Raw genomic sequence first — 24,326 nt, 5'->3', positions numbered from 1 at the left:
GGGCAAAAGGAAGAGGGGCCGACCAAGGGCAAGGTGGATGGATGATATTCTAGAGGTGACGGACTCGTCCCTGGGGGAGCTGGGGGTGTTGACGACCGACAGGAAGCTCTGGCGTGGGCTGGTCCATGAAGTCACGAAGAGTCGGAAGCGACTAAACGAATAAACAACAACAATAATTATCAAAAATCATTGTAGTTCTTCATCTACGTATTAGTATGCTCTGAACAATGTGGTTTCTTATTCTAGGAAAATTGCTAATCTAGTACCCTATTGTATAGGAAATAAAGGAAATTCTATGACCCAGAAATTACTGCATTTGTAAAACACCATGCTGCAGATAACTGTAATGTTTTATAATTATCTACAGGGGTTTTTTTTTCCCTTTATCAAGCCTATTAACAGAACAGAGAATTGTATGTAGTGTTGAAGAAAATCCCAAGAGCCAAACTTCAGCAGACCCTAGAAACAAGTTCAGAAAGAATCAAGTAGAAACAATGCATTGTCTGTACCCTTACATTTTACTTTTTCCAAGAAGCAAAGACATTTGCAGGCTGGAAAGACATAAAGACTTAAGGCATCCTTTAATGAAGGCTGTGCCAGGGCTTGATTGTGAAATACTCAACTTACATTGTTTAGTCTTGAGTTGTCAATTTGGATATTTAATCAGATCTTACAGCATTGTTTAACATCAGTAATTTTTAACAGCATGGTTAGCAACTAAACAGGGGAAGAGGTGAATCTAGTGAACAGCTAAGGAATCAATCCCATTCTTTGCTGTTGCTTCTTTTTGCTCATAGCTAGCTAAAGCTCAGAGTTAGAAACTGGGATAGAAATAGCATTTGAGAAATGAAAAGAATGTTGGCTGGGGTTCAAAACTCTATTGAGGCACTACAAGGCTACAGATAAAGATCAACTGGGGAATTAACTTATGAACTGCTGACTGAATTTAAACCACAGGAAACAACAGATAGAACAAAGTTGTTGTTGTTGTTGTTAGTTGGAGAGACCCAGATTTTAATCCATGCTCAGTCACTGAACTCACAGAGACTTGGCTTTATGGACTGCTATGATGATAAAATGAAGTAATCTCAGAAGCTTCATCCTAGTCACTTTAATGATAAATGTCACCTGAGGGCAATGCACTTAATAAGATTTCAAGATGTTTCTAGAACAGGCTATTATCAAAAAGCATATATAGATGTTTCATCTCTTCTTCCATGATAGTTTTTTTGGGGGGATAAGGAAAAAAAGAAGAAGAAACAGAAGGAAAAGGCAGTAATGCTATAAAAGGAAGAAACATGGTCTGGGCATAAATTTCTATGTTACAGGAACAACCTCCTGGCACTTTACTATCATCATTATTTTGGATCCACAATGGAGTAAAACCAAGCAAACCACATTATGGCTTCCCAGGATGTGTCAACCCCATCTTTAACTAGACCAGAGTTTCTCAACCAGGATTCCATGGAATCCTAGGGTTCTGCAAGAGGTCTCTAGGGGCTCCCTGGGAGATCATGATTTATTTAAAAAATTATTTCAAATTTGGGCAGCTTCACATTAAAGAGGTAAGTTTCACTCTTTATTTTTAGGTTAAGAACACTGTTAGTGCATATATACAGGCCTACACATGAAACAAATACAGTAATTTTGAAACTTCTGGCCTACATTTGAACCTGAATGTGCAGGGGTTCCCCGAGTTCTGAAAAATATTTCAAGGGTTCCTCCAGGTTCAAAATTTGAGGAAGACTGATCTAGACTGAGTTTGGGGCTTCAAAGAAGTAATTTTTGCCTACAATTCCAGACACAAGTGTCTGTGGGAGACAAGTGACAAGTATGTCATGATGACACATCCCAACTCCCCAACTTAGGCACTTGCATCCACTATTTATAAAGCAGCGATGTGATATCAGGATACATACTGCATTTTTTTATCATCATGGTTAGTGGTTGATACCTCTAAATATCTAATTAGATAAATTTGAGCTTAATTCTGACATGCCAGACTTTATAAATCCTGTCCTAGTACCCTCTTCAACTACCCCTTTCCTTCTTCAATCCTAAATTAAAAAGTTGTCTCCAAACTGCTGTCAACAGCAGAAAAACAGTGATCCCATCCACATCAAATCATTGAGAAGAAGGAAGTATCTTTCCTTCAGTTATTCAGATCGAGGTTGCTCTCCTGTTTAATCCTGTCAAAACAACTGGGTATTTCTCCTCCACTAAGTTGTGTTAAAGAAAAAAGAAGATTTAAAACATGCCCATGAGTAGAAACAGTTTATTTATTTGTGAGGAAGTAAGAACAGAGTTTCTTTCTTACTTAAAATAACACAGAATTCAAAGGTGATTTATATACATTTCTTGGACAGGCAGATGTGACTGAATTTATTATTTATTTATTTATTTTCTGTCCCACCTTTATTGTTTTTATAAATAACTCAAGGTGGCGAACATACTTAATACTCCTTCCTCCTCCTCCTATTTTCCCCTATTTTCCCCACAACAGCAACCCTATGAGGTGAGTTGGGCTGAGAGAGAGTGACTGGCCCAGGGTCACCCAGCCGGCTTTCTAGTCCAAGGCAGGAGTAGAACTCTCAATCTCCTGGATTCTAGCCTGGCGCCTTAACCACTAGACCATACTGGCTTGAATCACAATCACAAATGGATGGAGCATATTTCTGAATCAGAAACCAAAAGGAGCCTGATAGAATAAGGAGGTATCCTCCTTCACCAGCGGAGATGCTAGTAGGCGGACACTTGCTGTAGTCAGGAAAAGGTCAAGTTCAGACAAAAGACAAAAATGGTGAGGAAAATGATGCTTGTTAGGAAAAGAAGAAAAGAGCATTCATTTTGAAAATTTCTACACAGCTGATATTTGAACTGCTAGGGCTTAAGGAAAGATGGAAGGATCTTTCCAGACAAACTAAGGAATAATCAAAAGCTTCTAACACATACTTAAACTTATTAAGAGTTTAAGATTTGGAAATAATAATAAAACCATGTTAATTGAGAATGGTATATTTGATTTCTTCCTTATGTTCATATCAAGAAAAAGGGAGTGCATGAGCCCTAGGCTGATGGAGGCCACTTAGAGAGTATTCAAAAAGCTCTTCCTTCCAAAATGTACATTTATATGAGAGATTATCATAATAGTACTTACAACAACTCCAAGATTACCACTTGGTAACAAGATTGATAGTTAGAGTGGTATGATGCAACTAGGCCATACTGCACCAACTCCAGAGTCCTTTTGTTAAAATCTGGCAAGCAGAACATAATTCCAGCTATAGCTGACTTCATAGAAGACTAAAAGCAGATACAGTGCTTAAGAATAACTAATGTGGGAAGGTCAGCAATGGCAGCAGTGGCAGGGGAGCTATGTCAGGCTCTGCCTGCTACCCAGTAAAAACACAGACGCTAGCATAGGCTTAGGTTCTGGATTTATTTGAGTAACAGTATGCGTGCCCTTTAAGAAAGCTGAGAGTGAGTGGAGCGCGCCGGAACGGGATTTAAATAGCCGGCGCCGGTCAGCGCTCCACCCCTCCTTACTCTGGGTGCGCCCCGAGCCCTGCCGGTTCCGTCGTCGGTAGGTGAGGGGTCGTGGAGCCCCTCCTGTGCTCCAGGCGTTTCCTTGATTGCTTCCCTGGCCGATGATGGTTCATTGCCGGGCGATCAGGTTCATAATCTCTTTGACAGCTCGGGCGCGCCTCTTGGTCTGGTCTTGTCAATTGCTTCCTTTGCAACATTGTATCTTTCTCTTCCGTGCCGCCGGCTAGAGTTGATACTTTGTTGCCAGCACCTGTTGCTCTCTTTTGTTACCTAGTTGCCTTTTCCCTTAATCCGCCAGGGACCCATTTCCCTGCATTGTCATGCGAGCCATTGCGATGTCACAAGCATCGCAACGGTGATCATGACATGCTGCCCCCCTTTGAGAAGGTTTGGAGGGATAGGCGGTATGGAAGGTGTGGATCAAGTCTGGAGCCTGGATGTCGCGGGCAGCGACCCACTCAGGGTGCGGGAAGTGTTTCCATTTGATTAAGTATTGGAGGGAGCCCCATAGCTTGCGGGAGTCAAGTACCTCCTTTACTTCGAAGTGTTGCTGCCTATCTATCATCACTGGTGGGGGGGGGGGCGTGCGTGGGTGCCACCGGGAGGGGTCACTTGCTGGCTTGAGTAAGCTGCAGTGGAACACTGGGTTCAGTCTCTTTAAATTATGGGGCAGGTCCAAGAGCACCGTGACTGGGTTCACGATCTGTGTCACCTGGAATGGCCCAATAAACTTGGGGGCCAGTTTTTTGGATGGTTGTGGTGATTTTATGAATCTGGTGGATAGGTAGACCATGTCCCCCACCCGAAATGTTGGTTGTTGGCGCCGGTGTTTGTCCGCTTGTATTTTGTAGGCGGTTTGTGCCTCTTTAAGCGCGTCTTTGATGATCGGCCAGGAATCTGCAAGTTTCGTACCCCACTCACAGACGGCTACTGCTGGGGACGGGGGTTGGGGTAACTCAGGGATGGGGACGAACTCCCGACCCGACACCACCCCAAAGGGGGTTTGTCCCGTGCTTTGATGTATCGCGTTATTGTATGCGACCTCTGCAAATGGGAGGAGGTCCACCCAATCGTCCTGGTGGTAATTGATATAGGAGCGGAGGAATTGTTCCAGTGTGGCATTAAGGATCTCCGTAGATCCGTCCATCTGGGGATGCCAGGAGGTTGACAGGGCTTGCTGGGTACCTATCAGTTTTAAAAAAAGCCCGCCAGAACCTCGAGGTAAATTGTGTGCCCCTATCGGTCACCAAGCGGGAGGGGCAGCCGGGTAGGCAGTACACGTGGACTAGGAACAGTTTCGCCAGCTGTTGTGCTGATGGGATCGAGGCGCAGGGGATGAAGTGGGCTTGTTTTGAGAAGTAGTCTTTTACTACCCATATGATCATTTTCTTTTGGCTAGGCAGTAAGCCCACAATGAAATCCACTGAGATTTCATCGCATGGGCGGGAGGCTTCAGCCACGGGTTGCAGCAGGCCCTGGGGTTTGCCAGCCGGCCGCTTGGCCATTGCGCACACTGGGCAGGATGCCACATACTGCTTGACGTCCTTCCTCAGTGAGGGCCACCAAAACTGCCTCCGAGTTAGATGTAGGATTTTCAAGAACCCAAAGTGACCAGCCTGTTTGCTGTCGTGTGATCTGTTGAGGATCGCCTGTCGTTGAGAGTTGGGTACGTATAACCTTCCCTCCGCCCACGTGAGGTCCTGGTCCATGGTGACCTTGTTGGGGTTGGCGAGGAGCCAGGGGTCTGATTTTAACGCCGTTGCAAAATTGGACCGTAACCCACCTGGCATTTGCGGTTGCCTGCGTCTAGGGGTGGGTTGCGCCGGGGTTGCTCGTGAGGGGGGGCCAGGCTGTCCCCGAGCGCACCCCTGGGTGACCGCCGCCAGACCCAGCTGGAAATCAGAGAGCACCGTCCCCACGATGTCGGAGATAGGCTCCGCATCCTGTGGCAGTCGGGAGAGTGCATCTGCCAGGAAATTCTTTTTCCCTGGGATGAACTTCAGCTGGAAGTTGAACCGGCTGAAGAACTGAGCCCAGCGGATTTGTTTGGGGCTGAGGCGTCGGGGTGTGCGGAGCGCCTCGAGGTTGCGGTGGTCTGTCCAGACCTCAAACGGGCAGGTTGCCCCTTCCAACAGGTGGCGCCAGGCTTCCAGTGCTGCTTTAACTGCAAAGGCTTCCTTTTCCCACACGTGCCAGTGCCTCTCTGTCTCTGAAAATTTTCTGGAGAGATAGGTGCATGGCTTCAGGATTCCAGTGGAATCCTTTTGCAGCAGGATGACCCCTATGGAGAAGTCGGAAGCATCCACCTGCACTACAAAAGGCCGTTTGGGGTCCAGGTGGGATAGAATTGGCTCCGCTGTAAAGAGCGCTTTTAACCTGTCAAACGCGGTTTGACAGGCGGGAGTCCAATTAAGCGTGGCCCCTGGGTTTTTTACCTTGCGCATCTCCCCGACGCCTTTGGTTTTCAGTAAATCAGTTAAGGGCAGGGCAATTTCCGCGAACCCCCTCGCGAAGGACCTATAGAAGTTTGCAAACCCAAGGAAGCTTTGAAGCTGGCGCGTGGTGTGTGGGCGCTCCCAGCTCAAAACCGCCTGAACCTTCGCTGGGTCCATCTCTATGCCCTTGTCAGAGATTCTGTAGCCTAAGTAGTCCAAGCGCGACTTGTGGAACTCGCACTTGGACAGCTTGGCGTAAAGTTTAGCTTTCCAGAGTTTAGTGAGGACTTGCCTCACTAACCTCTCGAGTTCCCTCTGCGTCCTTGTGTAGATGAGGGCATCATCCAGGTATACCAGTACGCCCTTGAACAGATGTTCATGCAGTACCTCATTGATGAGTTGCATGAAGACCCCTGGGGCCCCCGCCAGACCGAAAGGCAGTACCTTGTATTGAAAGGAGCCCAAGGGGCAGTTGAACGCCGTTTTCCACTTGTCCCCCTCCCTGATGCGGATTCTGTAATACGCCTCGTGGAGGTTGAGTTTGGAAAACACCCTTCCCTTTGACAAGTGTGCCAGCATGTCCTTTACGAGGGGTAGGGGGTATTTGTTGGATAGGGAAGCGGAATTTAATCCGCGGTAATCAGTGCATAGTCTCAGGGTGCCATCCTTCTTTTCACGAAATAGGACGGGTGCTCCAACCGGCGAGTTTGCTGGTTCTATGAAGCCCCTGGAGAGGTTTTTGTCCAAGAATTCCCGCAGCACTGCTAATTCTCTCTGGGTCATGGGGTAGATCTTGGGCTTGGGTAATGGGACGTCTGGGAGCAGTTCAATTGTGCAGTCCGTCTTGTGGTGGAGGGGTAATTGGTCTGCCTCCTCTTCTCTGAAGACATCTGCAAAGTCCACGTATTGCTCCGGCAGTCCTTCTGGGGGCGGGGTCGTGGGTTTGGTCAACGACCTCTGCCCTCCCCACCGTCAGAGCAAATGATCTGTCCGGCGTCGGTGCCTGGTAGACCCCGTCTTTGAACGTGATGGAGCGTGTCCTCCAATCTATGTGTGGGTTGTGGCGTGCTAGCCAGGGGATCCCCGGCACTACTATGGGTTTCCCTACCTGGGTTACCACAAAGTCTATGGATTCCTTGTGGGTGCCCATTGTCAGGGTGACCTTTCTGGTCCCCTGGGTGGCCGGTCCCCCCCCCCCCACTGTAGAGCCATCGAATTGTTGGAATGCCAGCGGTTTAGAGAGGGGGGAGCAGGGCAGTTTTAGTGCGGCGACAATGTCTGGGTGGATCAGATTTCTGGAGCACCCAGAGTCCACCAGAGCCTCGACCACGATGGCTCTAGGGCCATACGAGAGTTCAATTGTTCCTGCCAGGATGGAGCAATCGTCACTCACCCTGGGGTTGTTGCGCCCCTTTTTTACCACCTGCCCAGCGGCGCTGCTTAGAGCAGGTGGGGGGTGTTTTCCGCCGGCTGTTCTTGGGCATCGATCACATCCCCTGCAAGGTAGGCATCCGCTTCCTCGTCCGGGGTTGCTAGCGCTCCTGTCAGACATCTGGGGGGGTTGGATGGCTTGTGTGGTGTCTTCGGTGTTGGTCTGGGTGGGCGATCCATTGTCCTGTCTTTGAAACAGTCTGCCGCTCGGTGGCCCGTCTTCCCACACCTGGTACATTGCCCACGGGCAAGCCTCCGTTGTTGGTCTGCGTCCCAGGTCGGGCCCAACTGTGGGACTGGTCCTCTTGTGCTGGGAGGGATTTTGTCATTTGCGGTCGTGAGCAGGAACGTGCGCTGAGCGTGCTCCGCTTTTCCGGCTAGGCAAATCCATCTGTGAAGGGAGGCTGGGTCGTCCCTGTAGAGTGCCCATTGTAGCACCTCCCGGTTGAGGCCACCCTTGAACATGTCGATCAAGGTGGCCTCAGACCATTCCGGGATTTTGCCTGCAAGGACCTTGAACTCGAGGGCGTAGTCAGCCACCACTTTTCTTCCTTGGCGAAGCACTTTAAGTGTGCTCTTGGCCCTTTCCTTTGCCAGGGGGTCCTCGAAGTAATGCTTCAGCTCGGCTAGGAAGTCGTGGAAATTGGCCAAGGCTGGGGCTCTGGACTCGGACATCTGCATGTACCAGTCCGCAGCCCTGCCTTTGAGCTTGGTGGCCACTGCCGAGATTTTGGCTGCTTCTGTGCCGAAGGAATGGCCGTATTGGGCCATGTAGTCCCTCGCATTCGTAAGAAAGAAGGACAGGTTCGTGGGTTCTCCGTCAAATTTTACGGGGAAGTCTTTGGCGAACCCCCCAATTTGCGGGACCCCTACCTGTGGGTGGTGAGGGATGGACCCCACTGGCCTGGGGCCACGAAGCCCTGCAACAGAGTCTCGTGCTTGGCCCCTTCCGTTCGGGGTTGTTGATGGGGTGGGTAGGGTGCCCCGATCCCCTCTTGCCCCCTGTGCCGCCTCAGTCTTTGAGCGCTCGCCTATCGATGTCAGGGACTGGAGCATGTGTTCCAGATCTCGTACCTTGGCTTCCAGGGCCGTGACCCTGTCTGGCGTGCCCTGGTCGTCTGACGTCAGTGCTGCCAGATGCTGTCCGGTCTGTAGTCTTGCGCCTTCCTGCTCGGGCATTTGGGGGTAGTAGAGCCTCCAGGTGGAGTAGGGTGTTCCCATCCGGGGTCCTGCTCTGCCGGCCCATGCGAGGAGTTGTTGGCCCCCAACTTCGTCTTCCGTCGGGGCTCTCCCATCTGGGCTGGAGCTCCAGGTCTGGAACTGGGGTGCAGTGTGGGCAGGGAGGGTGCCTATGTCCCATCTCGAGTGCGCTGCCTCCAGCAGCTGTCGGGTCGTCTCTGCCTCCTGCGGGCCGTCCTTCATGCCTCTGGTGCGAAGTGCTGACTCCATGGCCATCCCCGGTTCCGTTATCACCAGTGGATCTCTCCCACGGAAAATTTTCGTCCGGTGGAGCTTGGCAATTTGGTTTGGTGACTCTCAGCTTTATGTCAGGCTCTGCCTGCTACCCAGTAAAAACACAGACACTAGCATAGGCTTAGGTTCTGGATTTATTTGAGTAACAGTATGCGTGCCCTTTAAGAAAGCTGAGAGTGAGTGGAGCGCGCCGGAACGGGATTTAAATAGCCCGCGCCGGTCAGCACTCCACCCCTCCTTACTCCGGGTGCACCCCCGAGCCCCGCCGGTTCCGTCGTCGGTAGGTGAGGGGTCGTGGAGCCCCTCCTGTGCTCCGGGCGTTTCCTTGATTGCTTCCCTGGCCGGTGATGGTTCATTGCCGGGCGATCAGGTTCGTAATCTCTTTGACAGCTCAGGCGCGCCTCTTGGTCTGGTTTTGTCAATTGCTTTCTTTGCAACATTGTATCTTTCTCTTCTGTGCCGCTGGCTAGAGTTGATACTTTGTTGCCAGCACCTGTTGCTCTCTTTTGTTACCTAGTTGCCTTTTCCCTTAATCCGCCAGGGACCCATTTCCCTGCATTGTCATGCGAGCTGTTGCGATGTCACAAGCATCGCAACGGTGATCATGACAAGCTAGCAGGCTGTATAACTGTCAAAATGTAACACATTTGATGATTACAGCTATTCTTGAGAATCAGGGCCAGTGGGGGATGGGATGTGTTTGTTGGTGCATTGTGCTGTTCTTTTTTTCTATACAGAGAATTCTGCATCAGGAAGATTATTCATGTGGCCCTCAGGCCAGTCCTCATGTGGCACCTAAACAACATCATAGTAGATGTCCCCTGAATTTCAGGTAGGAAAGCATTCCAGAATGTGAATACCACCACAGATTAAAGTTAAAATCTCCAATATTCTCTTCAAAACAAAGGAAGAGCTGTAAAGAGCTCATTCCTTTCAAACAGGAATGAGAGAACTCCACCTTCCTTTACAGTCTCTCATTCATCTACATCCTACCCACATCCAAACACAATTCATCTTTCCTCTCAATCCTTCTCTTTAGCTAATTGTAGCAACTATGGTGCCTCTAACTGGAAGGGTGGTAACAAATAGGTCCTTTTCTATGACCAACATAATTGCTATAGAATTTATCTACTTATCAGAGATGGACAGACATTTGCCACCAACAGTCTAGTCTAGCGGTTAAGGTGCTGGACTAGAAACCAGGAGACTGAGAGTTCTAGTACTGCCTTAGGCATGGAAGCCGGCTGGGTGACCCTGGGTCAGTCACTCTCTCTCAGCCCAACTCACCTCACAGGGTTGTTGTTGTGGGGAAAATAGGAGGAGGAAGGAGTACTAGGGATGTTTGCCACCTTGAGTTATTTATAAAAATAATAAAGGTGGGATTAAAAAAAAAACACCACAGAGTGGAAGGAAAGGAGATATGTGCTGCCATCACCAGAGCAGAAACCAGGACAAGAGACCCAAAGGATGCTGGGGAGGACAATCACAATCGCAGGACACTTGAAGGATGAGAGTTCTTTTTTGCCTCCAGTGGTTTAATTGGAAGTGTAACAGATCCAATTAGGACTCATAATTGTCCTCAGAAATAATCCAACAATTTCTTAATGGGGATGGGGTGGAGAGAAGAAATATTATTTCAGCTAGCCAAACCTAATTATAAATTCAGCCAACGGCAATTCTCCAGTTTAGATCTCCTGGTGTTTCATCAGTTTCTTGTTTAACTACCTTTCTTTGGGGTTTGAACGTAAGGTAAAACTGCATGTTTAATTTTTTATTTCTTTCTACTTATTCTCCCATATTCCATGGCATAGGATAAGGAGGAAGGGAAAGAAAAAAGGAAACAAGCCTCTTTTTCACTCCTTACACTCATAATGAATTATAGAAATAGGCATGTTTTAGGCATCTGAATTCATTCACTCATTATTTTATGTGCATCCAAATTTCTCATTTTTCATTCTATGCCACAGTCACCTGTGGATGGTGACAAGAATACCTTTGAGAGTTGCAAAATACTTCCTTTTGTGTACGATATCTCAACTGACATCCACCGTTTACATCTGTTCATTTAGGATCTAATGCTTGCTCTGTCTTTCTGGCAGAGGTCAAAAAGGAAAAAGGAAAACAAGTTCCAGAATATGACCTTCTGGTTCTATAGCATAGAGGCATCCTGGATAGAGGGTTCAGCCGTTTCTTTCTTCCTTGGGAAATAGACCCGTCTTACTGAAGATAAGTTCAAATTTCATTAAAAAAAAAAAAGAAGCCTTTTTTTTTTACTTTAAATATTAAAATGCAAACATTCAACTGTTGAAGAAGATAAAATACAAAGTTACCCCATCATGGTATACATGGCTGGAAACTTATCAAAAAAGGAGAAAATCCAGTATTTCAGTTTTATCTTACTCTTTTATCTCTTTTTTACCCTACTGTATTTTATCATATTTTATCTCACCTTAGTATATTTTATCTTATCTTATTGCATTTTATCTGTTTTATGGTTTTATTGTGGCTGATGCCCAACTTTTTGATATGGTCAACTGACTAATCAATAAAGTTATATTACTATATTACAGTATTTCAGGCAGATTATAAGATGGTGCTGATCTGCTACAGATAAAGAAATCCCTACCAAAAATCTACACAAGAAAAACTGGTGAAATTTCAAGGTATTACAAATCCTAGAAACCAAGAGACTGTGAGTTCATCAGGAATCCAGTCTGACTTGAAGGCACAATACACACACACACATTCATGCATACCACCTGAAGTACAGATAGTTCTTGTTTAGTGACCTTTCACAGTTAGGATGATGATGAAAAAGTAACTTTATGATCAATCCTTGCATTTATGACCTTTGCAGGTCTGTAAAGCAAAGGAAAGCTGAAGTAAGATCACAAGTGCAGTTGCAATTTCACTTAGCAACTGCTTCGCTTAACGACCAGGCTGCCTGTCCCAATTGCGGATGCTAAATGAGGACCACTTGTACAGATGAAACTGAAGTTAAATATTCAGTTTCATAACTTCTACAGACAGTTAGTAGAAAGTCTTAGAACCACTGAGAAAACAGAAATCAATAACGTAATAGAAATTCCTGACTAGACATGCTGCCTATTTCTGCAGTAATAGAAACTTTTCTAAAGCAAAAGTTCCTCTTTCAATTATCAGGAGTTCTCCAGATTCTGAAGATTCCAAACTATAATCAGAGGCTGTGGGGAACAATGATAGTTCTGGGCTTTTTCCTGCATTTTGCTTTCATCTCTCCCCCCAAGTGCTCCTCTTTGTTTTAAAGCAAACAAACTTGTTTTACCTCCAGTTGTCAGCCCACTAGGTAGATCAACCCAGGAAGGCTCCATAGGAAGGCTAAAACTACTTTTATTGAGATTGGCTATAATAAATAAATCTTGCAAGCCGGAATATGCTGTCCCTCCTCCTCATCATCATCATTCAGTAAATTAGGGAGGTGTCTATCTGAGCCACTTCTGAATGTTATCACGGCATTCTGGATTTAAAAAATGACTTAGCCTCTTTTGCGTAGGCAACAGCTTTTGCATATCTCCATCAAGGTCATCTTCCTTACTCTCTATACCAGCAAGGGAGGAGCTGGGGTAATTAGCATTTGTATGTGACCAAGACTCATGTCTCAGTTGAGTGGATATATATTTATTTCATCTAACAACTGTATGAAGGGATGTACTGTATACTGATAGTTTGGCATTATAGAGTAGGTTGGCAGGGGAGGCTGTATTCCTAACTATCTGTATGTGTTAGCCTGTACCCATTTGCTTACCGTCAAAGAGACTTAACTCTTCTCCAGTTGTTCAGACTTCAAAAGTAAAGGCAGAGGTGCACCCATATTAAGAATACTGGAAGTTGAAGTGAGCTTGAATTATGTTGTGTTGGCAGAACCATCACATACAGTACACGTAACAGCAAATTAGCATAATAGTGTTAAAGCTTGTGGCTCACCACTTTAAAGAACTTGAGAGCTGAAAAAGTAAAGCCTAAAGCAAAGCTAGCCTTATCACTCCAAAAAAGCTCTGATAAGCACAGAATTTAGTAAGTTACCAAGCTGATTCATTGGCTACTCATGTCAAGGTCAAGGTCATCACACCACTCAACTCCCACCCATAGCATTTTCCTTATATGGAACTGCAGATGCAAGATTAAGCTTGATGGTCGATTTGATAATTCAAAGCAGGTGCCTACTTCGATCTGAGAATCTGCTTTGATGGGATGATTCAGTCAAACACTCCTTCAAAGCTTCATAGAGTCCTTGAGTTTGGTATTTATTTTCAGATATATTTTTGCCATTTTGCTCATACTTTTAATAGCAGATGCCAAAGATTTTGGGTTCGTATAGCTTCTCAAAAAAAACAAAAGCTTGATGCTGTGTAACCAACCCATTTCATTTGCTAGAAAGAACATTTATTTATTTATCTGCAAAATACAGAGGCTACCCAGCTCCAAAGCAACTCTGAAACCTTACATTAAAAAAAGAAGAAACAAAAGAACAAACAGAAGAGTCAGTATTAAATTCAGTATGACAGACATTGCTAAGATTGGAGCTTGGACATGGACTCTCACTCTCCATCTTTTTATGACATTAGATCTCTAAAGCAGGATGCTAACCAATAATAGAGAATTGTTAAATCACATACCTTTTCAGAAGCAACACTTTTATCCAAGTACACAATGATGTAGCCACAGATAAGGTGCAAAATAGTAATTCCTCAGCTCTCCCCCCACATCATAAGATCCTTCAATACAAATAACATTGGAGTGATATTTCCTTTCTAGACAACTTTTAAGGCACATTTAGTTTGCAGAAATACAGGTATTCACAAGAAATGGGAGCAGTGAAAATCACTAGATGACCAGCCAATTAAATAAGTTCTAGCTGATAAATGATTTACTTTGTAAATAGCTAATCAATCAGTCAGTTTTAACGAGTTTGCATATTACCAAGACTTCCTTAAAAGTGCTTTTTTTAAGGTAATGAAGAAAGTACACTCAATTACTCTAAAAAAAGTATTTTCAGCTGCAGAAAAAAGCATAGCATGAAATAGGATCTGGGGAAAACTGTGTTGGTGCATAGTTGGTAGGGATGTACAAAATCGAAAATTCCAGGAATGTTAATTTTTCTGGAAACCACTAGACCTCCTGCTAACAGTTTGTTTGTTTAACGATTTGTATGGCTACCTATTTTAGAACACAAATCTGGGTGGCTCACACAACAATAACAGCAAGAAACAATAAAAACCATAAACAAAAACAAAAACCAGCGCCTCAGCCGTTCTCCTTGGATGCCTCCAACAAAACCATCCACCAGCTCCCATCTCACCTATCCCAGGGCCTGGGGGAGGAGCCAGCTATTTATGGTTCTCTGGAAGTTAGTCTGATATAGTTTGGAGGAGGAAAGGGATGTTTTGGAGTCCTCCAGCATACACTGCATTCACAATGTTCAGTTTTGCATATCCTTAACAGTTAACCTTCTTCAGATTCCTTTTTGCCTGTGCAATGCTAGTTCTAAAATACTACTTTGATATGTAACCAAAGGGTAGAAGAGTAGACATCAATTGCTTATTCAGTAGATCATGCATTCAGCTTATGCTTCCATCTTTCTAAGGCACAGACCACATTCCAGCTACAACTTGGATCTGAGCGCTATGATTAACCACAGAAAAAGCTTCCCTAGTTTGTTTATCCAACACTGCTTCCAGGAGGAGCTCAGCAGAAGTGACTCAACAGTGTGAGGCAATTCACTGCCTGTTTTTGATTAACTTTATTCCTTAAATGGACAAACGAAGGTGCTTATGATCTACACTGCAGGTTTTTTTGCTTTCAGAAGCACCATTGACCCATACTTTTTGATTCCGTAATTGCTGCTCAGTGGGCACACAAGCTGCCTGCTTTGAATTTATCAATTCCTCCTATGTCCACAAACAGTATAAGGAGAAATGGCTGGTGCTGTATGAGTGAGACTCACTTTGCAACGTGAGACATTGGGTTTTGTAGTCCTTGCATTGCACTAAAATTGAAACTCATTACAGAAGTTGTTTTACACACTGTTTAAACAGGACTGCAAGTCTACATTGTTAGGAAAGATCTTTTATATTTTTAATGTAGTCTGATCTCTTGGCCTATGTCTCTTTGTAATACACATTTCCCAAAATTTGAAGGAATTGAGATACTTTAATGGTATTCCCAGTAGAATCATTTGAAAAAGGTTTTCCAAAAACATATCCATCCCCTTTGTGTTCCCTCCACCTACAGCTACTTCTCCTACCTGAGGTAATGATGCAAAATATTTTTATTTATTTAAAGTTAAAATATTTTTAAATGCCCAGAGTAACAGAGTAACAGTTGCCCAATGGAGTAACTGTTACGCACATTTTTGGCAGCTAGGATTTGCCACAATAAACCACAACATTGAGCCAAGCAAAAAAGCAACAGCAATAGATTCATTTCTACATAGTCCATAGGATAACAACAGCAAAAATTTGGTTATTGACTTGACTGGGTGGGCTTTGATTGTACAGCCATGTCTACCATCCTGATTTTTGGATTCTCCCTGCAAATACCCCTGGTTTAAACTATCTGTATCCCACCTGAAAATGAAACTTTGCCTGCCCTTTAAAAATTATAATTGTTTGTACTCTATTATTTTTTCTATCCATTTCACCACAGCATCCCGTAATTTTCTGCTACATTTGAACTTTTCTGATGAATAGTTATCCCTGGTTATACCATTTCTGTAACATTTCTGCTATTCCTTAAATGGTCGGTTTAATTCCCCCATTATGTCCTTTATTTCTACTTCTGAACTATTAAAATTGCTCTTAAAGTAATGCAGGGGTGAGCAACATTCGTGCAGCCAAGGGTGGTACTTTTCATTTTCTTGATTTTTTTTTCAGTCTTCAAAAGATTCAGAAAATGTGCTCAATGACATGATACAGAAGGACTGTGACTGAAGATGTGGGGACCTTTTGTATATTTGGAGGGAACAGCAATTTTTTTGTAATTAAATAATGTAAAATGTCATGCTCGAACAAATATGAGTAGTATTGTATGATTTAGAAGGGCTCTAAGACTATAAATATGATATCAAAGACTACAGGCAGCCCATGGTCATCTTGTTCTCTATCCCTGAATCAATGATCGATCTACTAGATTCTTTTTTCATTTGTAACTATGTGCCAGATTCTTTTTTCTTTTGTAACTATGTGCCTCCAGATGGGTTAGCATCTGAGTGGTCATTTGAGTTACATACTCCTATTTAGTTACCTATTCCCAACTATATGACGCACAATGCACAAATATGCTATATGCATACATTTCTAGAACTAGAAATATCCCTTGTTCTGATTTTCAATTGTATCCATGTGCGAATACGGAATCACATTTGTGTGTGAACCAAATATTCACATGATTTCCAATTATTTCATTATAGGCAGCTTATTACACATACCAGAAGCATACATGTTCAAAGTTAGGACACAACATAGAGCAACTGTAAGCTTATTGTGGGAAGTTGTGATTGCCTCAAATACATATACTCCATTTAAATAAATAATCAAAATCCTCATTACTTAGGTTCTCAAACTTTTGGCAAGTTTTTTAGATACCTGCAAGGTTCAAGGATAGCAGAGATCATGAAACAAAGAATGTGAGGCTCCTCTGCACCAGCTGGGTAAAATGAGTATTTTGGCAGAATACCCTAGATTCACAGTGGATACATGAAAGCAACTAAATACACCAGCATTCCCCAATCTGAGCACTTCAGATGTGTTGGACTTCCATCTCTCATTAACCATAGCTATCACATACTTCTGTGAGTTAAAGTCCAGTACATCGGGAAGGCGTAATTTTAAAGGTCAAACTACACCATTAATATAATATCATCCTGACTGATCTGTGAACATGAGTGCTCAAAAAGCTGTATCAATTGTCGTTTGATCTTGTGCCATCAAGTTGTTTTCAACTCCTAGTGACCACATGGATAGATTTTCTCCATGACAATCTATTCTTAACCTGTTCTTTCAAGTCTCCCAACGGTGCACGCATTGCCACTGAATCTGAGTCCATCCACCTTGCTGCTGGTCTTCCTCTTTTTCTCTTTCCTTCCACCTTTCCCAGCATTAGAGCCTTTTCCAGAGAGCAACTTAATATAAGTATTAGTAAGATGCCCACCCAAATGGTGGGAATGTCTGATGTTTATTGGCTGCTATCTTACAATGTCCCTGAAATTAGCATTAAGAGAATATTTTTCTCAGTTCTGTTATTAGAAAATGGGCTCTAGAACAGGTAATTTTCTATTTTTTCAGGCTGTGGAATCTGGTAGCTTAAAAAAAAAATCCCCAAACCCCAATCAAGAGGCAAAGCTCTAGTGACAGAAAATTGGCTACATTCAAGTGAACTTTTATTTTGCTCTTAGTCTCTCATGGAACCCCATAAAGCCCTGCTCTAAACCAAGTAAAAAAGATATAAATTCCCCAAGTCATTATGTTTTCTTTCCTCCTACCAATGTCAGTTAAGTGGTTCAGTTGCTAGAGAGATTTACTTATACAAAGACATCAAGAACATTATTACAAAAATAATCTTAATGTGTACTTCGCCAAAAGCTGTATCTTTTAGCTAATAGCTAAAAATGAAATAGTTATAACTGCTGTTATGATATGATATGATCAGGCAGTACCTGGGCAAATCACACATGACAGAAGCAGGAAACACTACTTGAAAAGGTGACAAGAAGAACATTGGAATAAAGAACAAATAGGTGGCAAGTGAGTATTTGTAATGCCAGTTCATCACATATTTCATTCATCTTAGCGTTCTTATTGGTAGGAAAACTCATAAACTGTGTCAGTCAAAGAACAAAACAAAACAAAACTCTATTGTATAGAATAACAGCTTCGGTCTGTGACTATTTCCTTTTAGTTTACTAAAATGGATGAATTTAATAAGGACTATTAGGTTTACAAATACACACCCAAGTTTACTTTATTTTAAAATAAATTCCATTATTTTCAGTAGAACTTACAAGGACTAAGGGGCTCTTGGTGCTCTCTGAGCTTGGTTGTTTGCTTGCCAACATTTTATTATCCAGCTAGGTAACATCATCTGTGCAACATCACCATATTCTATTATTAGGGCTAAATAGATTTAGGATGCCAAAATGCTTTAGGCAATTAGGCAACAGTTATCTGGGAGGCTCAATCAACTTTCTCAAGGATCTCAAGTGTAGTGGCTTAGCATAGTTCTAATTCAAAAGGACCCTTTCTTACTGCAATGCAGTACACACACACGCTTTAATTAATAAAATTAATTTAATAAAAATCTGATAATTTAAAATTTCAGCTTTATGAGATGAGATGCATAAAAATATCTCTTTAGCACCTGACCATTTATTTTGGCAGTATTTTCCCATTAAGCATTTCAGATGTTATGCCAAGATACAGGCAAATAGAGGAGGACCCTCTATTACAGATCTTTATCACTGTTCACCTCCTCTCTTAGAAGGGGCTCAAGAGCCATCTGCCATGCCTTGGACACAAGAATAAGTTATGAATGATGTCAGTGCTCCCGCAACCCAGATCTTATTCATTCCAAAATACAGCCTGTTAAAAACGAGCTGCAGGTCAGAAGTTTTAAAGTAGCCAATAACCAATCCTAGCTACTACATTGTGTTCAAACTACTGACTGAAACAGTGTTGCTTCTTTTAGTGCGTGGGTAACATGCAGCCCTCCGGATGTTGTATGGCTCCATCTATTCACATTCTGAACTACTGGCTTCAGTTGATGAAGATTGGAATCCACCAACAACTGAAGCCACCCCCGATTTACCCAAAGGCAGGCTTTTGTTGGAAAGGAACAATAGGGAATATATAAATGTAATGATGCGTTCCTTAAGGAAATGTCATTCTTTTCAAAGTTTCTTTCTTTAAGGAGCATTTTCTGCATCAGCTGATCCACCAAGTATTCTTTAAGCATTGCAGAGAATTGTGGTATGCATTCTAGAGCACATATTTTGTGTCTCTAGAGGACAGGTCAGGCCTGATTGATTCATTGTCATTTTGTCTATTGAGTCTTGGTGAAGTCAGAGCCCACCAACAAAGTAACAGATGCAACATAGCAGATACAAAGTGTGCCCTCAGTTTGATGAAAAAGGAGGCTTTGTGAGAAGTGAAAAAGCAGAAGTGAGTCAAGATCAAGACTGTATAGGGGAGTTTGAGATCAATTTTTGATAATCCAAGGAGCAACTCATTTGCTTCAATAACAGATATCTCAATTCTTATTGCTCCCTTATAATTATTTTGCCTGAGTTCCCTTTTGTCACCCCTCCACACACACACACACACACATACTCACACACCTCACAAAGAAAGATACCAGCACTTTGCCCTTTCTCCATGAACTTACATTGAACATGTTGCCTGTATCAGTGAACAGAGTCCATGCAGGATCCAGACTACTGAGTGCAGAGTGACCCTCAATAATGAAATTTTGGCCAATGGCCCCTCATTATGTCACAACCTTCGCCATACGTTGTGTGTCCTTATCTTTTCTTACATTGCTATCTCAGTCTCTAGATGTATGTTATTACTGGACTACCATGAGCATGACCTAGAATGACCTAAAACACATCCAATGCTGCTCTGCAGTAGCACAGGACTAATGGTAACAGGTAGGCAGACAAACTGTTCTTTGGCGAGTCTTGTCCTTCATTATTAATTTTATCAAACAACTCCAAAGGCCCATGAAACACAAACTTCTCAACCTAATACTGGAATGAACTTTTGTCAGTACACAACTCTGATTGACTATTCCTTGGAATAATCATGTATATGATTATATGGTATGACTCAGGGCTCAGATCTCTCATTCCTCCATTTTAACATCTACAGTACATGAAACCGCTGGGTGAGGTCATTCAACAGCACGGGGTGCAGTATCATCAGTATGCTGGTGATATTCAGCTGTACATCTCCACCCCTAGCTGGTAATGTGATGCTGTTGAGGTACTGGCCCAGTGCCTGAAGGCTACGAAGGTCTGGATGGGGAGAAATTGGCTCCAATTCAACCCTACCAAGACAGAGTAGGTTTGAGTTTTCAGCCCCCCTTGGTTCTGGTGATATACCATCTTTGCACCAATTCCTGGATAGTGAGGACTTGCTCACAGTCACTTATGCCTTGGTCACTTCCCAGTTGGACCATTGCAATGTACTCTACATGGGCTGTCCAATGGGAGCCCCTTGGTTTGCCCATATTACACCACTGTTTCGTGAGCTGCACCAGCTCCCAGTTTCTTTCTGGGTGCAATTCAACCATCCAGCCAGGTTATTTGTGGGATGGCCTCTCCCTGAAAATATCTGCCCACCCCATCAGTTTGATAGAGCACATCAAGTTCCTTCCCTTAAATATTGCCATCTAGTGGGACCTAGGAAGTATGCTTTTCCATAGCAGCCCCTACCCTTCCCCCAGGGATCTGGCATGCTCCCACTCTTTCAGCCTTCCAGAAAGCCATATGGAACTGGGTCTTTCCAGTTCCTGGTTAGAGTTACCAGATACTGAGTAGAGTGATACAGGAGCCTGTGGATAGTTTGTTGGAGGTGCCAGGGTTTTGTTTTGTTTTTTGTCTTATGGTTTTTTTTTTACTGTTTTATGGTTTTATTGTTGTTGGGAGTCACCCATATATACAAGTGGAGTTTAAGACAATATTTGTCAGCTGCTTAGAAACCAAGAGCAAACTCATGAGATAAAGAAAACACATCTAGTATCTAATTGAGTTGCCTGCAGTATTTACAAGTTACACATCATTAATAGGAATTAATTATAACCATAAGTATTCAGTGAAAAAGAAAACACTGTCTTTTGTATCTCACGTGAACATTTCCAGCTGGAAACTGGCTGTCAGCCCTTTGAGGTAGGCCAAGTCAGGAAACAGATTCCATAAATCTGACTTGGAATTCTACTTTATTGATATCAGCTACAATAACAGTATCCTTAAAGTCTGACTGCATTTTCCCTGTTATACCCCAGGCAATTAATGTGGAGCTAGTTTGAGTTTCTTTTAATGTTTTCTTTTTGTCCTGGACTAAAATAATGTTATTCTAACTGAAGTTGCATAGTTTCTCCAAGGTCATCTCTGTGGTTCTCTACACCAAATAACTAAAAAGAGGTATGTACGCATAAAGTTTGAATACGCAGGATTTCATTGGCCAAACTTTCAAAGTCTAATTAGCATCAGTCTGCAACAATTAGATTTGTAATAAAATAAGCATTCTCATTCAAAGTATTCAATTATAAAGATAGAATATAAAAAATCAAAGAGAAGTGATAAAATATATTCTTTAGGAGCCTGCTTTCTAGTGTCTTTTCAAAGAACTGGCAGGATGTTAATGAAAATGCATCATTATTGAATATAATGCTGCTCAGATTAGAAATAAAAATAGTGCCATGCTATTTAAAATAATTGTAGACTTTAGAAAGCAAAGACTAGTGTACATTTCAGCCAAGACACTGTATTATAGTATGCTCCATTTCTTTACAAAAGGCAATCATACAGCAAAAAAAATGATAATCCCTTCTTGGTGGAAAATCTACATTTTCAAATGAATCCCCCAGCTAAAATGAGCTATTGTAATACCTAAAATCCTCATATGTTCCTGGCTTTACTAGAGCACGGCTGACCACCTGCTACGTTACATCGTCCAAGCAGCAGTTTTCCTATCCCTCAAATGCTGTTCTCTTCAATCCAGGGATGCACCCCACTGAATCAGATGGCAAATAAAAACGCAGACAAATTAGCAAGATCAGCCAGGAGAAGAGTTCTCTTTCCAGCCTGACTGGCTGCTGTAAAACACCTCTGCACTTCTGCTGAGTGCAGCATAACAGGGGTGCCACTGCAGTTCTAAAAAGGAAGAACGTAAACAGGCAAGACCAGGCCAAACGATACATTTATTTTCATTTGAAGAAATGAACAGTGGTGAAATCCAGTGAGCTCTACATCTGTGAACATTTCTGCTGGCAGCTAGGAAGAAATTGGTTTTTTAAAAAAGCTGCATTATTCATGATTGCACCATTGATCTTAATCTTGAACTACATATGAAAACAAACCAGAAGTACTTAACTAAGTCAGTAAAATGTACCATTCATAAAGTGAAACAAGAAGGGGGTGAGGGGGAGAGAGAAGATAAGCCAACAACCCATCTTTAAGAATTTGCTGCATTGACATTAAGTCAAAGGCTGTTTAAAAAAAATCAAAAGAACAGAAATTGGATAACTAGATTATAGCAACACTTTCATTTACGTGATGTGCAGATAGTAATGGGTTCCTCATTTTATTACTAACAATGGCAACTAACAACTGCTCTAGCACTGAATTCAAAAACTGTGCCCAGCTCCTTTCCCCAAGCTTGCAGCAACCAAAAGGTGTTCCTGCATATGCAGATGGACTTCTAATTCCCTTTAGAGCCCAGCAAAACAAGGGGAGGCAGTGGCCATAGTTTGAAGGCACTCAAAAAATAAATGCTGTATTGTACACACATAAACAGAATCCTCCTCCTTCCTTCTCCAATTCCCTGGCATTTTCAGTCAGGTGCCAGCAGGTGAGTAAAAACTACAGATTTGCTGTCCCTTCCCACTCATCCACATTCTCCCTTAAATAAAGAGACAAATTGATCCATAAAGATTTACAGGATGTTCTATGACTTGATAGTACCTAGCCTATTACCTTCGTCCTTTGTGTGATAAGTCACTAAAGAGAAGGCCCACTTCTGTTCCTTCTTGGAACAGGCAACCTAATCTCCTGGAAAATATCACGCCACCTTTCCCTCCTCCTAACTCGCCTTCCTATTAGGATGCATTTGGTAACTCCCTGAATGTGTCCAGATCCAAGCCCGCAGCAACACACGAGCCTGGCATGGGCCGACGGAGAAATGCTGCAGAGAAGGAGCCCAAAGCCACAATAACACCCTGTCCAGCTTTCGGGGTGGGGGATGGAGAAACGGAGGAGGACAGGAGCGTTTTACTACATTATGAGCCAGGCAGGCGGAGCGGCTCCACTCCTAAGGGCAGGGATGGAGGGATGCTGCCCAAGGTGGGATGCACCTGAAAGTAACAGCAGCTGCCGCTGGGAACGGGCCAACCGACCCACGCGAGACGACATCGGGGCAACTCCGGTCGCGTCTTACCTGGAGAAAGCCGGGCTGGGCGCAAAGCATGCTCTTCCAATGGGAGCAATGGGGAGCGGCGACAACAAGGGCAGGCTTTAGATCCCACACGTGCGGCTCATGGCCAGGCTCCTGCTTGCTAAGCCCTCTGCTGCAGTCAGCGACCGCCTGGCCTTTCCGGCTTCCCCAGCCGCCTCGCTCTAGCAGCGCCGCCGCCGCCGCCTCTTTCGCAACTGGAAAGGCGCGAGGGAGGAAAGATGCGCGCGACAGTCCGCTCACCCAGGCACCACTGGAGTCCAAGGACCCGCAACAACAGCAGCAGCAGCAGGAGCGGCGCTGGAACGTAATACGCCTCGACTGATCCTGTCGCCGCCACCGCAGCCCGCTCCGCTCCGCTCCGCCCCGCCCCGCCCCGAGGACCAAGCTGGAGGAGCCAACCATGAGGCGCGCCTGGTTGCGCCAGCGGGTCTCCCTCGCGGGTCCTCCTTCCCCGCACCCGCGGGCGATCCCTCAGCGCGCCAGGGACTTGCTGGTGCCTCTTCTGTGCAGACAGGAGGGCGGCAGACGCGGCTTGCCGGTGGTTCTTGGGGCCTTCGAAGATGACCCACTGTTTGCAGGGACATGGATGCTGCCGGCCGAGACCGGCTGAAATGTCATCATTGTTTGGAGAGGGTGTAGGTTGGGAGGTGGCACGCGGAGAGGGGTCAATGCAGCTTATTACTTTGTAATTAAAAAAAAAAAAGATGCCTGGTTGTACCATTCCTATGCCTTCGGATTATATCGTCACTACGCTGGCAAACCTTTCTGGCAAACCTTTCTTCGTCAGAACTGATGTTGGGCAGTCTTTCAAGTGACTCCTGCTTTCAGCATGAGCACTTTCATAGGATTCAAGAATGCCCACTCTCTGGAAGCAGGTGGCCTATCTCAAATTGGACCATCTAGGCATAATATATTTGGTCTGGGAAAATCTGGGAGCAGAGAATGTGAGTTGTCTGACTCTGCTACTGTCTAATGCTCATCCTGATTTTTTGCAGCCCAGATCTGATACATGTTTTATTTTTGGATTTGTTTTCTAATGAGAAGCAGGTTTACTTTTTTTTTTCCCTTCTGGGAAGATGCAGCCAAGCTAAGTTTTGTTGTTTATTCGTTTAGTCGCTTCCGACTCTTCATGACTTCATGGACCAGTCCATGCCAGAGCTTCCTGTCGGTCGTCAACACCCCCAGCTCCCCCAGGGACGAGTCCGTCACCTCTAGAATATCATCCATCCACCTT

The 24,326-nt window shown here is 44.0% G+C and overlaps 1 protein-coding gene across 3 annotated transcripts in view; it reads right to left on the bottom strand.

Moving 5' to 3' along the window:
• HECW1 (HECT, C2 and WW domain containing E3 ubiquitin protein ligase 1) overlaps nt 1-23,465 on the bottom strand; it is a 204,409-nt gene extending 180,944 nt beyond the window's left edge. For all 3 annotated transcript variants that reach the window (XM_063304171.1, XM_063304177.1, XM_063304172.1), the window contains exon 1: nt 23,075-23,465. In XM_063304171.1, coding sequence (XP_063160241.1) covers nt 23,075-23,104 — 30 coding nt within the window. In that variant the 5' untranslated portion in view covers nt 23,105-23,465. The remainder of the gene's footprint in view (nt 1-23,074) is intronic.
• Between the last annotated feature and the right edge of the window lie 861 nt (nt 23,466-24,326).

This window comes from Candoia aspera, chromosome 4 (genome assembly GCF_035149785.1).
Source record: "Candoia aspera isolate rCanAsp1 chromosome 4, rCanAsp1.hap2, whole genome shotgun sequence".
NCBI lineage: Eukaryota > Metazoa > Chordata > Lepidosauria > Squamata > Boidae > Candoia > Candoia aspera.
This window is presented reverse-complemented; position numbering and strand designations above follow the sequence as displayed.